Here is a 22,949-nt window from a genome sequence, read left to right as displayed (position 1 = left end):
AGCAATAAATCAGTTTAACTGGACCTTGAGTTGTGGACTTTCAGGTCTTTCAGAAATGACAAATCAAACAGTTTCTCACCTCTTCTGCTCACACACTTGGGACAGCATTCCCCTGGACCAAGATGTTCCACTTCATCGTCCTCGCAAAAGAGAGCAGAGCAGCGTTTGGGGGCACAAGTAACCCTCCCGTTAGCGCAAGAGCAAGTCCTGCATCCCGAACCAGCCCATTCAGCATTAGGCTTCGAGGAAAGACCAGAAGAAAAAGAAATGAGCAGGAAAAATACAGGAAAAGGAGTCGCATAGGTTTTACATGACAGCTGCCTGCCAAGGAAACCACATCCCACATTTGGAAAGCTCGCATTTGCTAGAAAATGGAAAAGTTGTGGAGAGAAAGAGAGAGAGAGAGAGACAGATGATAGATGGATGGATAGAGAAATAGAAGAGATAGACAGAAGAGATAGATAGATAGATAGATAGATAGATAGATAGATAGATAGATAGATAGATAGATAGGCAGATAGAAAGAAAGAAAGAAAGAAAGAAAGAAAGAAAGAAAGAAAGAAAGAAAGAAAGAAAGAAAGAAAGAAAGATAGATAAATAGATAGATAGATAGAAAGAAAGATAAATAGATAGAAAGATAGATAGAAAGATAGATATAGATAGAAAGAGAGATAGGTAGGTAGGTAGGTAGGTAGATAGATAGATAGATAGATAGATAGATAGATAGATAGATAGATAGATAGATAGATAGATGGATGGGTGGGGTGGATGGAAGGATGGATGGATGGATGGATGGATAGACAGACAAACAGACAGACAGACAGACAGACAGACAGACAGACAGATAGATAGATAGATAAGATAAACAGACAGATCCACAACTTTCATATTGTATAATTCTCGTCATGAAATAATTTAAGTTCCCATCTGGGGCACAACAGATTAAAGAAAATACCAGAAATACAGTACTTACTTCTCTGAGTTGTCCTTTGTACTCACAAAACCCTTCCGTTCCTTTAGCACACTCAGGGCAGCAAGCATTGGGCGATATTTGAAGTATTTCCCCCTGAACAGATAAATATTATGAAAATGCTACTCACGTTCTTTCAACCAGCATTTCTTTGCATTTGTATTGCTATTAATTTTCTTTTTTAAAAAAGACTGATCTTACTGCCCTTCAAAACGGACTCTCCTGGGATCCTTTGTCACCCGCTGAAACTTCAACAAGTTCAGTTTTTAGAAAAAAGCAGAACAATTAAAAATGCACCATGTCAAGTCAGAAATGCCAAAAGGGAGGCAGCCAAATGCTTCTCTGGAGGCTCAAATATTCACATTGGAAGGTAGTAAAAAGCCTGAAAAAATAAACCATGATTTTTTTTCTGGCAACGGAAAAACAATGAAGAAAGCACCTTATTTTTACTGGAGGCTGTTATCGTAGGAATATACAGTATAAAGAAGGAGATTCTTCCTACAGATCTTAAGTTACAGGACCCAGATCCTCTACAACAGGGGTCCCTAACTCCCAGTCGGTGGACCGGCACTGATCCGCGCCATGCCAGAAACAGGGACACGCAAACAAGCGAAGCCCCATTCGTGGGATGCAGGCAGCATGTGAAACCACGCCCCTTCCAGGCCCCGGAAAAACCTCTCTCCGCGGAACCAATCCCTGGTTCCCCAAAAGTTTGGGGACCACTGCCCTATAAATCTGGAAAGTGGAAAGGAATCTCAGCTACATATCACATCCAGACAGTGTGCCTACCATGCTGGTTAATTCATACTGAACAGCTTTACCTGGCAGCTCAGGGGAACATTGTTCCATGGTATTGATTATGCCACAGTATCAGTTTGGTACTGATTGTATCAAGGACATTGGGGAAACATTGGGGAATTCTGTTTGATACGGCCTATCCATCACAACTCTCTGACTCCTATCCCATCAATTCCTGTGCCTACATCAGAGGAACATTGTTTCGTGGTACTGATTATGCCACAGTATCAGTTTGGTACTGATTGTATCAAGGACATTGGGGAAACATCAGGGAACTGTTTGATATGGCCTAACCATCACAACTCTCGATTCTTATCCCTCTGCCTACATCAGAGGAACATTGTTTCGTGGTACTGATTATGCCAGAGTATCATACTGAGTATCAAGGACATTGAACATGAATTCTGTTTGATACGCTATCCATCACAACTTCTGACTCTTATCCCATTAATTCCTGTCTACATACTGACTGATTATGCCACAGTATCAGTTTGGTACTGATTGTATCAAAGACATTGGGGAAACATCGGGGAACCGTTTGATATGGCCTAACCATCACAACTCTCCGATTCTTATCCCATTAATTCGTGTGCCTACATCAGAGGAACATTGTTTCGTGGTACTGATTATGCCACAGTATCAGTTTGGTACTGATTCCATCAAGGGCAAGCAACATCATGCCCTCTGATAACATTTGGACCATATTTCCGATAAAATGCTCCAAGTATGTTGTGTCTGGATGATCCAAGACATCTGGAAAAAAGGTTGGCAGGTTGGCTGAAGTCTACAACGATGACCTCAAAGGAGACCCCAGCTTGTTGACCAGCTGATCAAGACCTCTCTAGAGCAAGGGGTCTCCAAACTCAGCATGTCCAGCTGGGGAATCGTGGGAGTTGAAGTCCCCAAGCCTTAACTTTATCGTTTTTATTACATTATATAAAATACAAAGAAGAAAAGAAAATAGGAAATTAAGGAAGGGAAAGGGAATGGGGGAAAGAGGGTGTAAGATACAAGAGGGAACAGAAAAGGAAAGAAAAGGGGGCATTGACTTCCAACTTGTCCCCAAGTCTTAAGTCACCAAGCTTGGAGACCTCTTCCGCCCTAGAGTTTCAATCTAGGATCTTTTCTACTTGGGGACTGAACCTCCAACCTTCGGCATTCCAATCAGAAGTTTTCTCCTGAGCTTAGTGAGAGCAACTAAACAACTCAGCCTCGGGGCCTCCCAACTCATCCAGATCCCAACTCATCCAGATGTCCCCGGCTTGTCTTCTCTTACCTTCTCAAAGTTGCAGCGAGGGTCTCTGCACGCCACAGCTTCACACAGGACAACATCACCATGGCAACCACACTCTCGGCACGAGTCCGGCTTCCAAACAGTGTTGTTCTGCAAACAAACCATAATCCCTGGATTAAAATTCTATTAAAAAAAAAGAAAAGAAATGAAAAGAAAAGAGTTCACATGGCATGCAATTACGGGACACCGGGAAAGGGTTCTGATGATTTGAAAAGGGTTTTGTGTTACCGAGGTGGACTTGGCAACTGGGATTTGTCTACTCCGTGCTGATTAATACCCATGGCTGTAATAAGTCCAAAGCTATTCATGTCATACTTTCAAAACGTGTAATCAAAAGACTCAGGTCTGCAATGAAAAGCAATCAATTTGAGCTGCAAAGTAATTGATCCACCTAAGCTCAGGAGTTACAATCTGATTAGAGCTTCTCCTCCGTAGAGTTCAGGTTTCTATAAACAGATTCAGGCTGGGAATTTAATGACTTCCAAAGGAGCATTTGATGCTTCCATTCATATTAAAATTAATGTCCTGGAAAAATTACCTGGGGTGTCGAACAGCTTCTGTGTTATGTTCTGTGTTATGCAAAGAGGCTAAAAGGACTCAGAGTTTGCTGGAGATAAGAAGAGGAGTGGTACACAGGAAGAAAAGATCCTGACATGCAGTGAACTCAGGTATACAATAGATGTCAGACCTATTTCTTATTGTCTGTAATTGATAGCAATAGCACTTAGACCAAGGGCCTTCAAACTTGGCAAGTTATAAGACTTGTGGACTTCAACTCCCAGAATTCCTGGACTAACATGATTGGAGGAAGAATTCTGGGAGTTGAAGTCCACAAGTCTTAAAGCTGCCAAGTTTGAAGACCCCTGCTCTAAATTCATATTCTCCCTCGTTATCAAATGTGTGGCCCGAAATGAAGGCAATGAGCTTTTTACGAACATATTGGCCCATCAACATTTCTGTTGAAGTTGCTATATCCTTTTGAACTAAAATTGCTAGTATAAGTTGCTGGTAGAATTAGGCTAAATCTTGAATGATCCAGGCTAATTATACCTTGTACTGAAGATGACTAATATTTAAGGGGGTTGTTCCATTTTCAAAAAGCAACTGGTCTTTCTTTTTTCTTTGAAGACGTTCCGCTTTTCACCCAAGAAGCAAACTGAAGAAGCTTCCTGGATGAGAAGCAAAACGTCTTCAAGGAAAAAAACAAAGAAAGCGCAGTTTCCTTTTGAAAATAGTTGGGACAACCATGACATGGATGATTGAGAATCTCCATAGACATTTAAGGTATATCATAATGTGTATCCTAACATGCAACCACTAATAGATTTGAGAAGTATTGAGGAGTGAGTGTGCCAATTGCTTCTCCAAAGCACACTTTCCTCCCCATTCCTCCTCTCACACCTATGGCTTTCTGAATGTCTAAGTACATGAATGTCTGTGCAAAACCACTTGGTATTCAACCGGGGAATTGTGAACGAATGCTAATCTGCAACAGAGAAACAGCAGATGGACAAGATTTCAGCTCAAATTTTCTCTGCTCCAAACAGCTCTTCCTACTTAGACCTTATTGAAGCAGGCCACGGTTGTTCCGAGAGCTACTTCATATCTTCAATAAAAGCTACCTGTTCCTCCCTTCCCTGTATACCTCTTAAGTGCATGGTTTGAGGAGAGAGGGAGGGAGGGAGGAAGGAAGGAAGGAAAAGGGAAAAGAAGGAAGGAGGGAAGAAAAAAGAAGGGAGGGAGGGAAAGAAGGAGGGAGGGAGGAAGGAAAAGAGAAAAGAAGAAGGAAGGAAGGAGGGAGGGAGGGAGGAAGGGGGAAAAGAAGAAGGAAGGAAGGAGGGAGGGAGGGAGAAGGAAGGAAGGAAGGAAGGAAGGAAGAAAAAGGGGGAAAAGAAGAAGGAAGGAAGGAGGGAGGAAGGGAGGAAGGAAGGAAGGAAGGAAGGAAGGAGGAAAAAAGGGGGAAAAGAAGAAGGAAGGAGGGAGGGAGAAAGGGAGAGAGAGAGAGAGAATTGCTTTGGTGGAAGCTAATGTTTGTTTTTTAGAGAAGTGGGAATTGATACCAAAAGAAGAGAATAACTGTAGCTCAGCTGAACTGTGGCATCCTTGGTGCTCTCTCAGTTTGGTTGTTTTCTTGTGGACATTTCGCTATACAACTAGGTAGCGTCGTCAGGGCATCAGGTATGAAACGTCTTCAAGAAAAACAACCAAGCACAGAGAGCATCAAGGACTCCAAAGTAGGAGTTGGTCATTTTCCCATCCCATTCCACCTCTTCCAAAATGCTGAGGAAAGAACTCCGATATCTGTGGGAATTACAAGCTGGGAATGACAGGTACGTTAAGATTAACGGTCTATTAATCTTACTCATACTAGCGCAATGATGGCACATCTCTTGGCTTGGTGTCAAAAATTCAGAAAATGCTTAACATGACTCTGCTGGCGCATCATGTCCTCTCCCACCCCGCCGAACAAAAGAGGAACAATTCTTTACATATTTATTTAAAGTCCAACTTTAGGTAGAGCTATGTATTATATAAAGAAATTATAAAAATAGTACTTAGAACTTATATACCGCTTCACAGTGCTTTGCAGCCTTCTCTAAGCAGTTTTATAGAGTCAGTCTATTGCCCCCAACAATCTGGATCTTCATTTTACCGAATTCGGAAGGATGGAAGGTTGAGTCAACCTTGAGCCAGTCAAAATCGAGCTCCAGGCTGTGGGCAGAGTTTGCCTGCAATACTTCACTCTAACCAACTGTGCCACCGGACATTTCCTCTTATGAACTTGGACGTTTCCTCTGATGAACTTCCGCTAGGAAACTGTGCAAGGGCACACCCTATTCTTGTGAAACCTCCTTATACAGGTAGTGTCAGCCCTGAAGCCATTTTGGAGCATCTTCAAGGCTGCCACAGCAAGACCGGTTGAAGCTGTGGGAACGGGAGGTGGGAGATAGAGATAGCTGGGGGATGTGTAGCCAAAATAAAATTCTTTCTCCTGGGAACCATAGACGTTCTCACCAGGTGCTAAGGAGGTGAGGACTGAAGTCAACGGGAGTTGGGACTACGACCTGATTGGACCATGTCATGGACAGGTAGCCTGGGGGCAAGAACTTTGGGGTTTGATTTAGGTGGGGAAAACCTCGGGTCCTTTTCACCAGACGTGCCAATATGACATGCCCAATAAAGTCATACTTTAAGGAAACTCCAGGCCTCAGAGTTTTGATTGTGTTGGGTAAGTTACTTGGTGTTGCGGTTTGCGGAGACAGCAGCAGAATCGGACAGTGGAGAAGAACAGGGACCAGTCCAGGAGCCTGTGGAGGACTTGGATGAGGGTCCTGCATCTGATACAGAGATGGGACCAGGACCACCTGGGAATTACGTGCTAACTCTGGAGCCTCCAGATTCTGGCAGCAGCGAGGCAGAGGAACAAGGGGAGCCTGTTCCCAGTGCGCTTGTGCACAGAGCTGCCAGAAGGCAAGAACAGCTAGGACAAAAAGGGCGACTCAGGAGTAAGTCTTGGAGATGATTGCCCCTCCCATAAGGTATAAAGGAAGTGCAAAGGTAAGAAAACCTTTGCAGGAAGCAAACTCGTTCACTCTGTTCAGTTTACACCTTGAAGTTCTGTGTGGACTTTGTACTTCAGTTGGCTTTTTACAGTTAATTCAGCCCTTCAGTTTCTGGCAGCCATTCAAAGGAGAGAAAGGTGGGTGCTTATCTCGGGGGACTGTTTGAGACTCATTACAGGCTGGGAATGAACTTAATTCCCAGCACTGAAATAAAACAAGAGTTGTTTGGACTAAGCGTGTGTTTAATTATGGTCTCAGGAAGCCTTGGTCAGAACACTTGGAACCCTGACAGGTAGTCTCAACATACAACCACAATTGAGGCCAAATGATGTTGATGTTGCTCAGTGAGAAATTTGTTACACAAGTTTTGCCCCGTTTTACGATTTTTCTTGCCACATTTTGTTAAGCTAATCCCTGCAACGAGTAACATGGTTGTTAAGTGAATCTAGTTTTGACCTTTGACTTGGCTAGTCAAAAGATCACAAAAAGGTGGCCGCATGACCCTGGGACACTGTCAACTGTCAGACAAGTTAATCCATTGTCAAGCCTCCGAATATAAATCATGGGGATGCTGCAAGGGTCTTAAGTGTGAAAAATGGTCATAAGTCACTTTTTTCCCCATGCCGCTGTAACTTCAAATGGTCACTAAGCAAACTGTTGTAAGTCGAGGATTACCTGTATCTGAAAATCGTGCAAGAATGGGGCGTTCTTACGAGAATAACTGTTGCCGTATATTGATGAAAACAAGGGCACCGCCCAAAACATTGTGGTGTGTCACCTTTGACCCTAGTGTCACAGGTTCTCCATCCCTACCCTTGAGGTTGGCATTCTGCTTGGCAATATGCCAATAATCCCTCTCATGTTGAGGGGAGGCTATTAGATGGCATTATATGCTCTCGTCCAACTCCTTGACCGGCATAACTTTGGACTACATCAATATACAGCTTTTAAAACGGGTCATCGCTTTCTGGCAGAGAACATCTCGTCCACCCGTATGAACCTGCGGGGAATCTTAAACTTAAATACAGCCAGAGAACCACATAAATTTAAAGCCCTGGAGTTCAAGACATAAATGTTCCCGGGGAGAGGTTTCATATAGTTTTTTTTTTTTTTTAAAAAAAACCTCCAATAACATAACTAGCCTTCGGTATGGATGGAGTAGCTGCACTAACAGAGGATAAGCTGAGAAAAACTGTCTCGCTGGGTCTGATTTATTACTCGGTTGCAAAATCAATTCGGGCCAAGTTATATGTGTGTCAGGCTAACTCCCGTGCTGCGTTTAATCTGATTTCTGAGTTTTAAACGAAAGAGGGGGAAGAGAATGACGAAGGAAACGCAAAAACTGTGGGACACTATGGAAGGTTTGAGGCCTTGCATATCTACACCCCACCCCGCCATTAGAAGACCGGTGTTGATATATTCAGCCCTAATTTTGGCTGTTGATGTCACTCCTGTTCTTGCTTATCCCAGCGATGAAGAAAACCTAGAACAAGGAATGAAAGATAGTCCTCTACTTATGACTGGTCACCTAGGGACCACTTAATGTTACGACTGACACCACCACCCTGCAGTCATATAAATGCGTTTTGCATCCTCGGCTATTGGCCCACATCCAAGGGTGTGATTTAAATAATTTAACAACCGGTTCGCCCAGGGTAAGGTTGGCTGGCGTGGGTGGCGTGGCCCATCTACATCCTCCAGCTCTGCTGCACATGCGGGAGAAGCTTCCCACGATGACTAACCTGACCCTGGGGGAACCGGTTGTTAAATTACACCCCCTGCCCGCTATCAAAGTGGATCCTGGGCGCTGCACTGCAATGGAAAAATGGACGAGCAGCCGGCACGAGGGAAGGAAGGAGGAGGAGCAGGGAGAAGAAAGAGGGAAAGTGACTTTCTCCTTCTCTTGTACCGGCTGCTTCATCGTCCGTTTATTGCAGTGGAGCACAGCACCCAGATCCACTTTGATAAGGGAGTGGGTGCAATTTAACAACCAGTTTATTCAAACCGATGTGAACTGGCTGAATCCCGCCACTGCTCGCATCCCATAGTCGTGACCACGATCAGCAACTTTTTTGCTGGGAAAAATGAATTTAATTCTGGTCTCCACCCAAAGAAAACCCTGCCTCACAGCAAACAACGGGTTTGCTTAACGGCTGATGTGTTTGTTTTATGACCTCCACAAAAAAGTCATAGTATCAATCATGTGATGATTTGCTTTATGACTGTCACAATTTACAACCAGAATTGCTGGCTCCGTTATAGTCGTAAATTGAGGGTGACTTAGAGAGAGAGAAAAAAATATCCACTCTGAATGTGTGACTCTGCATCTCACAGGCTGGGAAGGTTGTGAAGGGGAAATCCACTTCAAACAGAACAGAGGTGGGGAATTATAGCTCCATTATGACTTGTGGACTTCAACTCCCAGAATGGGGGTTGAAGTCCACAAGTCATAAAGGGGCCATGGATCTTGGATCAGCACCAGCGCCTGACTTCTGGCAGGCCACACAGTACCTATTAGTATTTTAAAAGTAAAGAGGCAGGCAATTCAAAAAAGACTTCAATAGGCTTAAGCAGTGAGATGAAAAGAAAATTACAAGGTGGAATTTAAGCAGAGGAATGCCAAGTTCAACATCCGGATGGGAAAAATGAAAGGCAAAAGTACAGGAAATGGGAGGACCAGCTTGGCAGCTAATGGGTATTTTAATAGACCACAAGTCAAACCAGAGCCAACTTTCAGCCTTATGGGGTAGACTGGGTGTCTCCAAACTCGTCAACCTTAAGACTTGTGGATTTCACCTCAGAGTCAACTGTCAGCCTATGAGTCTAACTGTCAAATCAAAGCCAACTATTAGCATCATGAGGTAGACTAGGGGGTCTCCAAACTCATCAACTTTAAGACTTGTGGATTTCACCTCAGAGTCAACTGTCAGCCTAATGAGTCAAACAGTCAAATCAGAGCCAATTATCAGCCTTATGAGGTAGACCAGGGATCTCCAAACTTGACAACTTTAAGACCTGTAGACCTCAACTCCCAGAATCAAACCGGGTCTGACTGTTAGACTTATGAGGCAGACCAGGAGGTCTCCAAACTTAACAAGACTTCTGGATTTCAAACCCCAGAATTCACATGACCTCAAGGTACTGCAACCATCATAAATATGAGTCAGTTGCCAAGCATCTGGATTTTGATTGCATGACCACGGGGATGCTGCCATAGTGGTTAAGTGTGAAAAAATGGTCATAAGTCACTTTTTCAAGGCCGTTGTAACTTTGAATGGTCACTCAATGAACGGCTGTAAGTCAAGGACTGCCTGTATATGAGCTTTCAGCCAAGAGAAGAGGTTGTCATACATGATGTGTTGACTTCTCCTTTGCTGGACATCTGGAAGGCTGGCTGTCAGAAATGGCTTAGATCAGGGGTGTCAAACAAGGCCCCGGGCTGAGATCCGGCCCACAGGGTTGCCCTGGAAACAGTGAAGGACCGGCCTGCGGTGCCTTTGCCAGCAAAAATGGAACTCCGGAGGGCCATGTGCAGCCCCTCCAAAGATCTGTTTCCGCTGGCAGAGAGTTGCAGGAGGCTGTCCCAGCTGAAAACAAAGCTCAGGAGCCCATTTTCACTGGCAGAGCGCTCAGGCCACCATAGGCTCCCCCTAACATGAGCGATGTCGAGCTGGCGATGCCATGCCTGGCCACGCCTCCCTGCCCCTCCCAAGGTCAAACAGAACTCTGATGCAGGCCTCCATGAAATCAAGTTTGACACCCCTGCCTTAGATCTTGCAACGGGCAGAAGGTTGGACTAGATAACTTCCAACCAGGTCCATTCCAACCAGGGGTGGAATTCTGCTGGTTCAGATCGGTTCGGGGGAACCCCTTGCTCTGAAGATCAGCTGGCAGGGAACTGGTTTGCTGTGACAAGCGTGTGGGCCCGTCCGCCCACCCCTGACTCTTTCCTGTGCTTTATTTCCTTTCGTTAGAGCACAGCTCATTCCCGCGGCAGAGCAGTTTGCGGCGGCTCAGCTGTTTTATTCACAGGGACTGCAGTAGAAGGTAAGTATTAGAGCTTTTAAAAATGTGGAGCGTGCGATCGCCGAACCAGTTGTTATGCCAGCGGAATCCCACCCCTGATTCCAACTCTATGGTTCTATAATTCTACAGATGATTGGAATCTTGCGAAAGATGCCAGATCTGGCCAGATGCTTACATCTCTAAGCAAGAACTGCATGCGGAGTTACTCGAATTGCAGATTGCTGAACCCTTCTCACTTTGTAAATCTACTCCACACCAACAGAATTTTGAGGGTACAAAGAGAGGAAAAGGAAAAAGGGGGAACTTGCAAGATTGACGTCAGCTCGGGAAAGCAAATATTAGATTTCTGGATCGCAATGGGTTTAAAACTAAGACCAAATGCAATAAGGAGTCAGGAAAAATAAATGATTCAGGCACGTGCCTGGCTTGGGACAAGACCAAAATGCAGTAATGCCACAGGCTGCTCTTCAATCACATTTTAGCACTCTCTAGAGTCTCCCAAAGTTGTGCTGGAAAAACAGTGAATATTGGCCATGCGATTTGGGGTTTTTTTTAAAAAAAAATGAAAATGGTTCCATTAAGCTTCTGCTAGGCTTAGCACACCTTTTTTGGATTATGTCTCCCAAACGGTCCAATAATCATCTAAAAGAGCCAAAAGCTTTCGCTTTCATTTCTCCTGGGTGGCCTCTTCCTACCAATAAGCTCAAACAAGCTTGTTTCCAAGTAAAGGTAGGCAAATGAGATTCAGGGAATTAAAACGTGGAAGGGGACTCTCTGTGGCCAACTCACCATGGTCAACTCGCCATAGCCATGTCGACTCACCATGGGACAATTTAACAATCCAATTTAATTACTTAAAATAATTTATCAAAGTTATTTTAATTTTGGTCATTCGCATTTCATTTTGTCCTTCCTTTTTCATCCTTTCTTAAAATGCTTCTGATTCATCATTTCTTTGATATTAGCATAACTCTTGTCCTGCGACGAGTTAGCCGTGGTGCATTGTCCCGCGGCAAGTTGGTGGCGACGAGTTGGCTATGGTGAAGTGGTATATACAGACCTTTAAAATGACAAGTGCAACAATGACAGTGGTAGACTTGGTGAGAGATCTTATGAAGAATGGCTGTAGGAACTGGATTTGTTCAGCCTAAATGTCATGCCCCCGTCGGAGTCTGGATCCAAGTAGGAAGACGAACAGCCGTCGGAGCGGGAGAGTGGCTTCGTTGGCTGTGGAAGAAACTGGGGAAGGGCAAAGTCAGGCTGGGCAAAGCAGGGAAGAGGTAAAACAAGAGAGGGGCGGTTCAGAGGAAGACCAAGACCCACCCTCTCTTCATCCTAGGACACGCAGGGAAGAATGGAGAAGAGAGCAACGTGGGCTGCGTGGCTGACAAGGGAGGAAAGGGCCCTGATTCCCTTCACAAGGCACACCTGGGGAGGGAGTTTAAAGGAGAGGCAGTTGGGAGGGGCATTTGTCGGGAACAAATGTTGAGTTTATCTAATGCTGGCTACTGTTATCTGAGTACCTGGCATCCTCCCAACTGGTTTGATTTACTACCATGTTACTTCACTTCTGGAACTCCTTATCTTGCCCTTCCGGATTTATTACCTTATCTTGCTTTGTTGGATTTATAGTTGAAAGTTTTCTGTTTACACTGTTTTGGATTGGAATATCTTTCAGTGATGTTCTTGCCTTTATTTAGTAACAAGAGAGCTCAGAAAACATGAAGGAATGCTCTGTTTTTCATTGTCCAAGTGATGACTCATCCTTCCACACCTAAATGGTAAAAGAGGAATAAGAAGAAGGTGGGGGGAAGAGGGAGGGAGGAGGAGAGGAGAAGAAGGAAGGAAGGAAGGAAGGAAGGAAGGAGAGGAGGGAGAGGAGAAGAAATGGAGAAGGAGGGAGGGGAGAGAGGAGAAGGAAGGAAGGAAGGAAGGAAGGAAGGAAGGAAGGAAGGAAGGAAGGAAGGAAGGAAGGAAGGAAGGAAAGAAGGAAGGAAGGAAGGCGAAGAAATGGAGAAGGAGGTAGGGGAGAGAGAAGGAAGGAAGGGGGAGGGGAAGAGAAGGCAAAGAAGGAGGAGGAGGAGGAGGAGGAGGAGGAGGAGGAGGAGGAGGAGGAAGAAGAAGAAGAAGAAGAAGAAGAAGAAGAAGAAGAAGAAGAAGAAGAAGAAGAAGAAGAAGAAGAAGAAGAAGAAGAAGAAGAAGAAGAAGAAGAAGAAGAAGAAATCTCCAACAGTCTCTGCTTTTCCCTGCTACTATTAAATCACAAGAGGAATTTCAGAAGGGAATGTCTGCCTTGGAATCTTTCCAGGAGATCTTTTGGCACCATTCAGAGGATCTCCTTAAGAAACTGCTGGAGAACTTCTCTGCCTTGGAAGAAATCCAAAGAAACTGTCTACCCGCCCACCAAACCCGGAGAGCATTCCGAAAAGCCAGGGGTCCTAGCAATCCTGTGTCTTTTGAGAGGGGCAGAGACTAAAATGATAAAGATGGCTTCTTTATACAAAGAGAGCATGACTCATCCCTTCGGACACGCAAGGCACGCAACAGCTGTTTCAGTCTCCAACTTATCTCCAGTTTATTGGGCTTTAGGAGCGCATTCACCCAATGCTTAACGTGTAACAAGAGACAAAATCTTGGGAAATGCACGGAAGTGAATGTAGGACATCTGTTTCGTGGTGTCTCTTTCTTTATACGTTGGCACAGTGAACATTGATTTGGGCAGACTCTGGGTGACCATGGAGGGCCGGAGGACTTGGCGTGCTGTGGTCCAGGAGGTTGTGAGAGGTTGGGCATAATTTTTCGACTGAACAACAACAACAACAAATTTCATGCTGTAGTCTAAAACAACCACAACAACTTTCATGATCTAATCCAAAAGGCATTGGGGGAAAGAAAAGAGAAGGCAATAATTAATGCAAATGAAGACTTTCTCTTCTGGAGCATGAGACCGTGTTTATGAATATGGGGTTATGTAGCTCGCAGACGACAGATCTGTACGCAACAGATGCTTTTCAGCTGCTGAAAGGAACTCGAGTGTTTGTTTGTCGTAGCGGAAAACAGTTAATGTTGCAGCAAGAATTACTCTGGGAAAGACTAAATCCTGGTGATTGCAGCGTGAAATAGATCAGCGATCGTGTTCCTCAACTGGCCTCTGGGGCAGCACTTGTTATCAATTTGAAAACAGGAAGCTTAAATCTAAAACCCTCCGGTGCCACTCAAAGATGATCCGTCAAATCAAAGTGAACAGAGGTAGTCCTTGACTTACGGCCACAAGTGAGCCTGAAATTTCTGTTGCTGAGCGAGACAGTTGTTCAGTGAATTTTGGCCCACTTTACGACCTTTCTTGCCACAGTGGTTAAGTGAATCCCTGCAGTTGTTAAATTAGTAACACCGTTGTAAAATGAATCTGGCTTCCTCATTGACTTTGCTTGTCAGAAGGTCGCAAAGGGGGAAATCACATGACCCCAGGACATTGCAACCATCGTAAGTCAATTGAGTGGTGCGATGGCCTAGAGGTGGCGCTCTCTCGCCTCCCAGTCAGGAGGCTGTGAGTTCGATCCTAGGTAGAGGTAGATATTTCTCTCTCTGGGCACAATGAGAATATATACATGCTGAACAAAACTCCGCCCTGGTGACAGGAAGGGCATCTGGCTAGTAAACACTCAGCTCCATTCAGCTGCCCAGACTTCACCGCACAAGCGATTATGGGGTCATATGCTGCACTGGTCGTAAGCATGAAAAGGGCCGAAAGTCACTTTTTTCACCACCTCAAACAGTCACTAAATGAATGGTCGTTAAGTCGAGGACCACCCGTACAACAGTGGTTCCGTAAATGTCATAGGCTTGCACCCACAATGCTTTCATCTCTCTTACTTAGCAGCTCAAAGTGACAACTGCGCTTGAGTCACCAAAGTTTGTGTAAGCAGAAATTAATTGCGTTTCAATCTATCTGGAGGGGTAACCAGGTTTGTGAAAGGCTGATCTAATGGTATCATAAATTAAATATTGCCACACATTTATATTTTAAACACACTGCAAGATGGGGTTGGAAAACAGCAAGATGACTTTCAGTAGATGGCTGAATGAGCAGCTCCTAACTTGTTTACTCACACAAATGGCATTTAAACAGCCCTGTGGCTTGGAGGAAAACACACCAAAGCTGGCAATTTATCATTAACCCTGACTAGTATATTGTTTCCAAGACTTTCTGCTCTGCAGCCACTGGAGAGGCCTTAACCCATCCTGGAATTCAGGAGAAACAATCTAACAGTGAGAACAATTAACCAGTGGAACAGCTTGACACTAGAAACTGTGGGTGCTTCATCACTGCAAGTTTTTAAGAAGATACTGGACATCCACCTGCCTGAAATGCTATAGGGCCGTGATGGCGAACCTATGGCATGCGTGCCGGAAGTGGCACACAGAGCCATCTCTGCCTGCACATGAGCCGTTGCCTTGGATCAGGTCCACTGCACATGCGCGCATGCCTCCCACCAGCCAGCTGATTGTTGCTGGTGGGAGGCATGCGCGGGGTGCGGTGCGCATGCAGGAGATGCATGCACATGTGCAGAAGCACAGGGAGCATGCGTGGGGACGTGCGTGCACTGTACACTTTCGGCACACAGTGATGAAAAGGCTAGCCATCACCGCTATAGGGTCTCCTCCTTGAGCGGGGGGCTGGACTAGAAGACCTCCAAGGTCCCTTCCATCTCTATTCTGATTCTGATTCTAATCAGCCGTCTTGTCAGAATTTGTATATTGTCCTCGACTTACATATATTTGTTTAGTGACAACGGCACCAAAAAAAGGTGACTTATGGCTCTTTTTACACTTTATGACAACTGCAGCATCCTCACCGTCACAGAATCAACATCTGGATGCTTGGTAACTGACTCATACTTATGACAGTGGCATGTCCCAAGTTCATTTGATTCCCTTTTGCGACCTTCTGACAAACAAAGTCAATGGGGAAGCCAGATTCACTTAGCAATCATGATTTTATTTTATTTTACTTTACTTTATATTTTGCTTTTTGTTTTAGTTTATTATATTTTAATTTAATTTAGTTTAATTGATTTTATTTTATTTACTATGACATTTACTTGCCGCCCATCATGTATCTAATGACTGTTATTAACGTTAACAACTAGAGTGATTCATTTAACAACTGGGACAAGAAATGACATAAACTGGGGCACAATTCACTTAACTGCCTCCCTTAGCAACAGAAATTTTGGACTCAATTGTGGTTGTAAATAAAGGACTACCTGCAATCGTTAGGATTAAACAGGGCTTCAGACACCATTCCCAAAAGATGTCTTGGAATATATAGGGATATAAACGTTATAACTGTCTGCACATTTCCAGCAACTGCTGGGCTGTTCTGCAGAGAAAAGCTGCAGAAAAGATGCAGCTGCTTTAAAGAGCCGTAAGCAGGTGTCCTTAACAGATAACAGATAATAGATAATCAGAGTTGGAAGGGACCTTGTAGGTCATCTAGTCCAATCCCCTGCCCAAGCCGGAGACCCTACACCATTTCTGACAAATGGCAGCCCAATCTCTCCTTGAAAGTCTCAAGTGATGGCACTCCCACAACTTCCGAGTGCAACTTCTCTTCCATGGGTTGATTGTTCTCACTGTCAGAAAGTTTCTCCGTATTTCCAGTTCAATCTCTCCTTGTTCCATTTCCATCCATTATTCCTTGTCTGGCCTTTGGGTCCCTTGGAGAATAGCTTGGCCCCTTCCTCCTCTCTGTGGCAGCCCCTCGAATATTGGGAGACTGCTATCCTGTCTCCCCTGGTCCTTCCTTTCTCCATTCATGAGGAAGTGCAGCCCAAGTGCAGCACAGCCCTAACGGTCTCCTCTATAGGATCCTCCATCTTTGTTCGCTGACTGCTAAAGTTTCTGTCAACAGAAGAGCCTCATCCATATTTAACACGGAAACACAAACATTGGCCTAAGTACACAAAATGCTTATTGGGGGGAAGGAAAGGCCTTGGGAGAATAGCCTTGCTGAAAAGGCAGAGATGTTGGAGTGCAAAAAGGCACAGAACGTAATTCAAGAAGGGAGAAATAAAAGGTAATAATTTAGAAAAAGACAAGGAGAGGAGAAGCATTTCAAAATCTAATGTAAAAGGTATCTGGACTTCAACTCCCAGAATTCCCCAGCCAGCATGGCTGGCTGGGGAATTCTGGGAGTTGAAGTCTAGACATCTTCAAGCTGCCAAGGTGGATAACACTGATCTAATGTTTTCTCATAGGTATCATTATTCTACCAATACTACTCAGAAAATCTTACATCAATGAATCTTATTAGTTATATGCTTTCTAAAGTTTTGGTCAATTAAGGGATTCTGTCATTTAGCCTTTGCATCTGCCTCCCTGCAAATCTGCAGGCGCCTCATTTCTGTTTGTCCTGAGGTAAATTATTCTACTGGCGCTACAGGGAGTTCTCAACTTATGACCGATCACACTTAGCAACTGTTCAAACTTACAATGGACTCCCACAACATACTTAAAATCTGGTTCTGAGTCCCCCTCCTTTATCATGTGATTCCACATTGGTTGCTCGGCAACCAGACCGCTTGGTTGCTCGGCAACCAGACTCTCAAGAGTATATTCATGAACTGGAATAGAGCTTGGCAACAAGTTCAGCCAATGAACAGGCAGAGCAACTAAACCAGCCAATGAGGACAGTTTGAAAACTGAAACTAAAACTAGCCTAGGTGTGGCTCTATATTAAACTATATGAAGCTCTGAAGCTATGTTAAGCTCTGAGTCTGTCTATTGAAAATGAAACTGCTTCTCTCGTCTGCTGTGTATAATGCTTGCTTGCCTGCTGAACTAAAGTGAAACTGATGTCTCTTTCTGAGCTGCTGTGTGTCTGCTGAAGTTACTTGCAACATGTTTCTGTTTGAGTTAGCTCCATGTTGGAGAAATCTACAACTAGTCTATAAAATCTATTTATTATGTTTATAAAGATGTTACATAAAGCATCAGGGTTTATTTTTCTGGCGCTGAATTAACGCTGCAAAACTCTGAACACGGACCACATTTGCAGCATCATGACAACATTTTAGGACATTTTTTGCTTCCAGATTTTGGCCAAAGTGGCCCCTAGCGAACAACGGGTTCGCTTTATGATCATGGCACTTGTTTAACAACCGCTGCAAAAGAAAAAAAAAAGCACGGTCGTAAAATCAGGCGCAATAAATCAGGAAGTGAGGCGGTTCAAATAAATGAAGGTTTATTGTATGCTAAAGCTCTTTACAAGAATCTGAACTACTAACCCGTAAAGCAAAAGCAGCGGTAGATAAGAGTCAAAAGAATTCAAGGCTGGCTGGACTTAAATCTCTTGCGGGCACGAAGAGACTCAAGACTGATGACATATTTGACCTCTCCCTCAGGCTCAGCCTGGCCATCTCCTAGAGGCCACTTGCTTTAAAACCGTTGTGACTTAGGACTGTAATGGGGAGATTCCATTACAGTCATAACCTGAGGACTACATGTGGCCTTTTCCACATTGTGGAGCCCGATCTGGCCCCAGGCCATGATTGACATGTTGATGGTGGTAACTTTAGACTAGACTAGTGTTTCTCAAGCTTGGAAACATTAAAATGGATGGACTTCAACTCCCAGAATTCCCCCAGCCAGCCATGGGTGTTGAAGTCTACCCATCTTAAACTTCCCAAGGTTGAGAGACACTGTACTAGATGAATGTCACAGTGCAATGATGGTTAGTTAACTGCAAGCAAGGTTGGGAATGAGATATTGATGAAGAACTTAATCCACATTACTCCCTTCAGGATTCAGCGACATACAGCTATTCCAAGCTATTGTGTCTGCCTGATCTTTCACGCTGCAAGAATTGGCAACCAAATTCTCCTCCAACTTTTTGGGGTCAGAAATCATTGAAGAAAAGATGGTATCACAGACAGGACTGGCTTTGTCAGAAGGAAAAGGCAAAACACACAACCATGTCGCCCTATAAGATTGTACCAGGAGCCAAGATGGCAAAATTAACTGATTTAATAAGAGAAAATACAACTAATTTTATTTCTAGGGGTAGTTCTCGGAATACGACTAGAATTGAGTCCAAAATGTCTGCTGTTAAGTGAGACAGTTGTTAAGTGAATCTTATCCCACTTTATGATCTTCCTTGCCACAGTGGTTAAGTGAATCACCACAGTTGTTAAGTGAGTAACATGGTTGTTAAGTGAATCTGGCTTCCCTACTGACTTTGCTTGTTGAGAAGGTCACAAAAAGGGATCATGTGACCCAGTGGGACTGCAACCGTCATAAATATGAGTCAGTTGTCAAGCGTCTCCATTTGGATCATGGGACCACGGGGATGCTGCAACAGTCGTAGGTGTGAAAAACGGCCATAAGTCACTTTTTCCAGTGCCGTGGTAGCTTCAGTTGGTCATTAAACAAAACTTGGAAACCACTTCTAGACTTTGTTCTTGAATCAGAAAAAAAAATGGAATTCTGACTTTGGGTTTTGCTAATTAGATTTGTTCGCTGTTATCAAATTGGCTAGTATTTACAAACCATGGGAAAAAAAAAAATATTGTGGCTGTAACTGTGTTTTATATCTTACTGTCCTCCAAAAAGTTGGAACTCAATGCATTAACACACACACACACACGTTTGCCATCATCCTACACCTTTCTTCTCCCTTCCTTCCCCTATACCGGTGATGGCGAACCTTTTCGGCACCAGAGGCCCAAAGTGCAAGCGCACACAGCATGCACCCCCAAAATGCAAAGTAAGTGTGTGCCCCGCGAATGCGCCCTGCCCCCTCACAACTGCGCACAACCCCCACACTCCTGCACATGCACAATGACCCCCTGCCTGCACCCCGCCCCACGCATGCATGCACAGCCTCCACATGTACGCCCTGCCCCTGCGCATGTGCGCCCCGCCCACCACACACGTACAGCAGAGACCCAAAGACCATCTGGCTGGCGGGAGGTGCGCGTGCGCAGCAAAGCCAAGCGTGGGCGACGGCTTGCATACCCGTAGAGAGGGCTCTGCCTGCCACCTCTGGCACGCATGCCATTGGTTTGCCATCACGGCCCTATACTATCTTTATTTTCATTTGTGTTTTACACTATGATCAATCTCAATAAAAATTTATATTAAAAAGCAGAGATTTTACCAGGAGCCTCGCCCCTCCCGTCTGCCCAGGGAAAGAGGCTTTTCACAAACTAACAATATGGCATTGCAGGGTTTTTTGTTTTTTTTTGCAGTTTCATTCCAATTAACTGACAGTATTTATTGGGCAGACAGCAGGATTAGCCAAGGCCAAAAGAGACACAGAAAATCACAGAAGAGGGCAAAAGCACAAGCTGGAGAAATTATGGAGAATTCAGATCAAAGGCCTTTCAGAGGGAGAAGACTTTAATTCTTTTTTTGCTTTAAATAAGTACGAGCTAAGATCAGCAACGTTGCATGAATGCAGATATACCAATAGAAATAGATTTATATACCACTTTATAGTGCTTTACAGCCCTCTCTAAGCGGTTTACAGAGTCAGTAAATTGCCCCCAACAATTTGAGTCCTCATTTTACCCACCTGGGAAGGACAGAAGGCTGAGTCAGCCTTGAGTCTGGTGGGATTTGAACTGCCAAATCGTAGGCGGCTGGCTGCAGAAGTACCTTGCAGTACTGCACTCTAACCACTGCGCCACAAAGGCTCCATATATCCTTGCCTTATGATCACAACTGAGCCCAAAATTTCCGTTGCTAAGCGACAAGAGTTGTTAAGTGAATTTTGTCCTGCTTTGCAACCTTCCTTGCCACTGTTTTGCGGAGTGAATCACTGAAGTTGCTAAGTTAGTAACACTTTTTCTTAAGGGGAATCTGGATTCCTCACCGACTTTGTTAGGTTGCAAAAGGGGATCACGTGACCCTGGGACGCTGCAACGGTCATAAATGTGAGTCAGTTGTCAAGCCTCCGAATATAAACCATGTTGACTATGGGGATGCTGCAACGGTCAAAATGGTCATAAGTCCCTTTTTTCAGTGCTGTTGTAACTTCGAACAGTCACTAAGCGAACTTTGCCAAGCACCCAAATTTTGATCCCTGGACCGTGGGGAATACGATAATGGCCCCTATGTGTGAGGACTAGATGTAAGTCACTTATTTTTAGCGCCATTGTAATTTTGAATGTTTGCTAAACAAATTGTTGTAGTTTGAGAGTTACCTGTATACTACGTGCCAAGAACTGGTGCCAATACAATAACCAAACTACAGGCCATCCCGACTGTTGTGGTTCGCCAGCAGCCTGTGCAAACAGCAGCAGAATCGGACAGTGGGGAAAAACAGGGACCACAACGGGAGTCTGGGGAGGACTCGGACGAGGGTCCTGCGTCCGATACAGAGATGGGGCCAGGGCCATCTGGGAGTTATGCAGAGCCTCCAGAATCTGACAGCAGCGAGGCAGAGGAACAAGGGGAGCCTGTTCCCAGTGTACGCATGTGCAGAGCTGCCAGAAGGCGAAAGCAGCTAAGACAAAAGGGGCAACTCGGGAGTAAGGCTTGGAGGTAATTGTCCCTCCCATAAGGTATAAAGGAAGTGCAAAGGTAGGAAAACCTTTGCAGGAAGCAACGTTGTTTGCTCTGATCGATTTGGAATCTGAATGCTCCGTGGTGAATTTGTTCTCTGTTTGGTTTTGAAGGATTAATTGGGACTTTAGTTGACAGCACTTCAAGTCACATAAGATGCGTTCTTATCAGACATATGTCCCGAAGAACTTTGGCAAATGTCCCTAGGACTAATTATAACCAGTTAAGACTTGTTCCGGGCTGTGAATGACGATAATTCACAGCCATTGAATTAAAATAAAAGAGTTTTGGATTTTATATGTGTTTGTTGGTATCTCAGGAAGCCTTGGTCAGAACACCCACTGAGTGACCACAATTGGGACTACCGTAGCAACTTGGTAGTTAATTAAAGCGGTCACTAAGAGAAACTGCAATTGTGCATATCCTTTGACTTTCCATTGCTTTACAGACCTGCAAAAGTAACCGATATGAGGATTGGTTGCAAGGTTTCTTTTTCATCCTTGTCATAACTGAAGGTTGCTGAACGAGGCAGTCACTAAATGAGGACTACCTGTAAAAGCAACACTGGCAATGTTTTTTTTTTAAAATCAAATTTCCTGGATTAGCCTAAATGGGCCAAGCGCAAATTATGTTCCCTATTATTATTATTATTATTTTCCTTTTAACACAGAGTTGGCATAAAGCAAGCCTAGCAAAGAAAGCCTTTATTAAGACTTTTTAAAATAAGGGGAGGTTAATTGTTGAAGATAATGACACTGTTAGGAAAACACAGAAAAACATTCCTGAAAGTTTCCTTCTCCAAGCAGACCAACACCAAAGTGTTTCTTTAAACTATAAAAGGAGCAGAGAATAGTCAATTATTTCAGCCAGAAAGCACAGGGCACCAAGTGTTTAGTACCAATACAAAATAAGGCCACAATGGCAAATATAATAAATTTTGAAACAAGCAATGGGCTGTTTTTCTACAAATGCATAAGCCTAATCCCATTTAGAAAATTATTTAAGCATATTATTTTCTTTTCTCGGTGCATAACAGAACTCTCCTCCAATGAGTAATAAGGATTTTTATGTTTCTTCATTATCACACATTGAATCCAAGAGCTTCACTTACTTCCCAACCAGGAAGAAGAAAGTATCAAAGGCAAGGAAAGGTGATTTAATGTCTCATCCTTCATCAGTTGTTACTTAGATCAATCAGAAAACATCACATTTTGATTCAGACCAGATGGAAAAGCTAAAAAGGAAGGGGGGATATATCTAAGTGGGCAGGGTTTTATTTATATTCAAAATATTTATAGCTTACTCAATTCCTAGTAGACTTGGAGTGGAACACAAGATCAGAAGAAAACGTTTAGGAAAAAGTATACAAAATTAAAATCATTATCATCCCCCAAAAGAAAAGGAATAATGTCATAGGCACTAGGAAAAAAAATCTATACAAACTAAGTTAAGGGCCCACAAATGCCTCGCTTTGTTTCTGACAGGATTCCTGTCTTTAAAATAATAATAATAATAATAATAATAATAATAATAAATAATAATAATAATTTAAAAGTAATGGGAACCTGGACACAGCTCCCAGTGTCACTATTTCCAGAAATGTGTCCTGAATCCTGTAATTCTTGGGAAATTAAGTGGTTGGTGGTTAGTGGCAATTTTGGGATGTCTTGGACCAGGGGATATCAAACTCAATTTCATTGAGGGCTCTCTCACCCACCCAGCCATGCCC

At 43.9% G+C, this 22,949-nt stretch overlaps 1 protein-coding gene across 1 annotated transcript in view; it reads right to left on the bottom strand.

Annotated features, from left to right (window-relative positions):
* The window catches only part of FRAS1 (Fraser extracellular matrix complex subunit 1), a 393,348-nt gene that overhangs the window by 259,296 nt on the left and 111,103 nt on the right, over positions 1–22,949 (bottom strand). The window contains exons 3-5 of the mRNA XM_087935788.1: positions 3,045–3,152; positions 974–1,066; positions 80–239 (exon numbers count right to left, since the gene is read on the bottom strand). Of these exons, the coding sequence (XP_087791914.1) occupies positions 80–239; positions 974–1,066; positions 3,045–3,152 (361 nt within the window). The remainder of the gene's footprint in view (positions 1–79; positions 240–973; positions 1,067–3,044; positions 3,153–22,949) is intronic.

The sequence above is a fragment of the Pseudonaja textilis genome, chromosome 6, assembly GCF_049901715.1.
Source record: "Pseudonaja textilis isolate UNSWEBS1 chromosome 6, rPseTex1.2, whole genome shotgun sequence".
In the NCBI taxonomy this organism is placed as follows: domain Eukaryota; kingdom Metazoa; phylum Chordata; class Lepidosauria; order Squamata; family Elapidae; genus Pseudonaja; species Pseudonaja textilis.
Note: the sequence above shows the minus strand (reverse complement) of the source record. Positions and strands in the feature narration are given on the sequence as shown.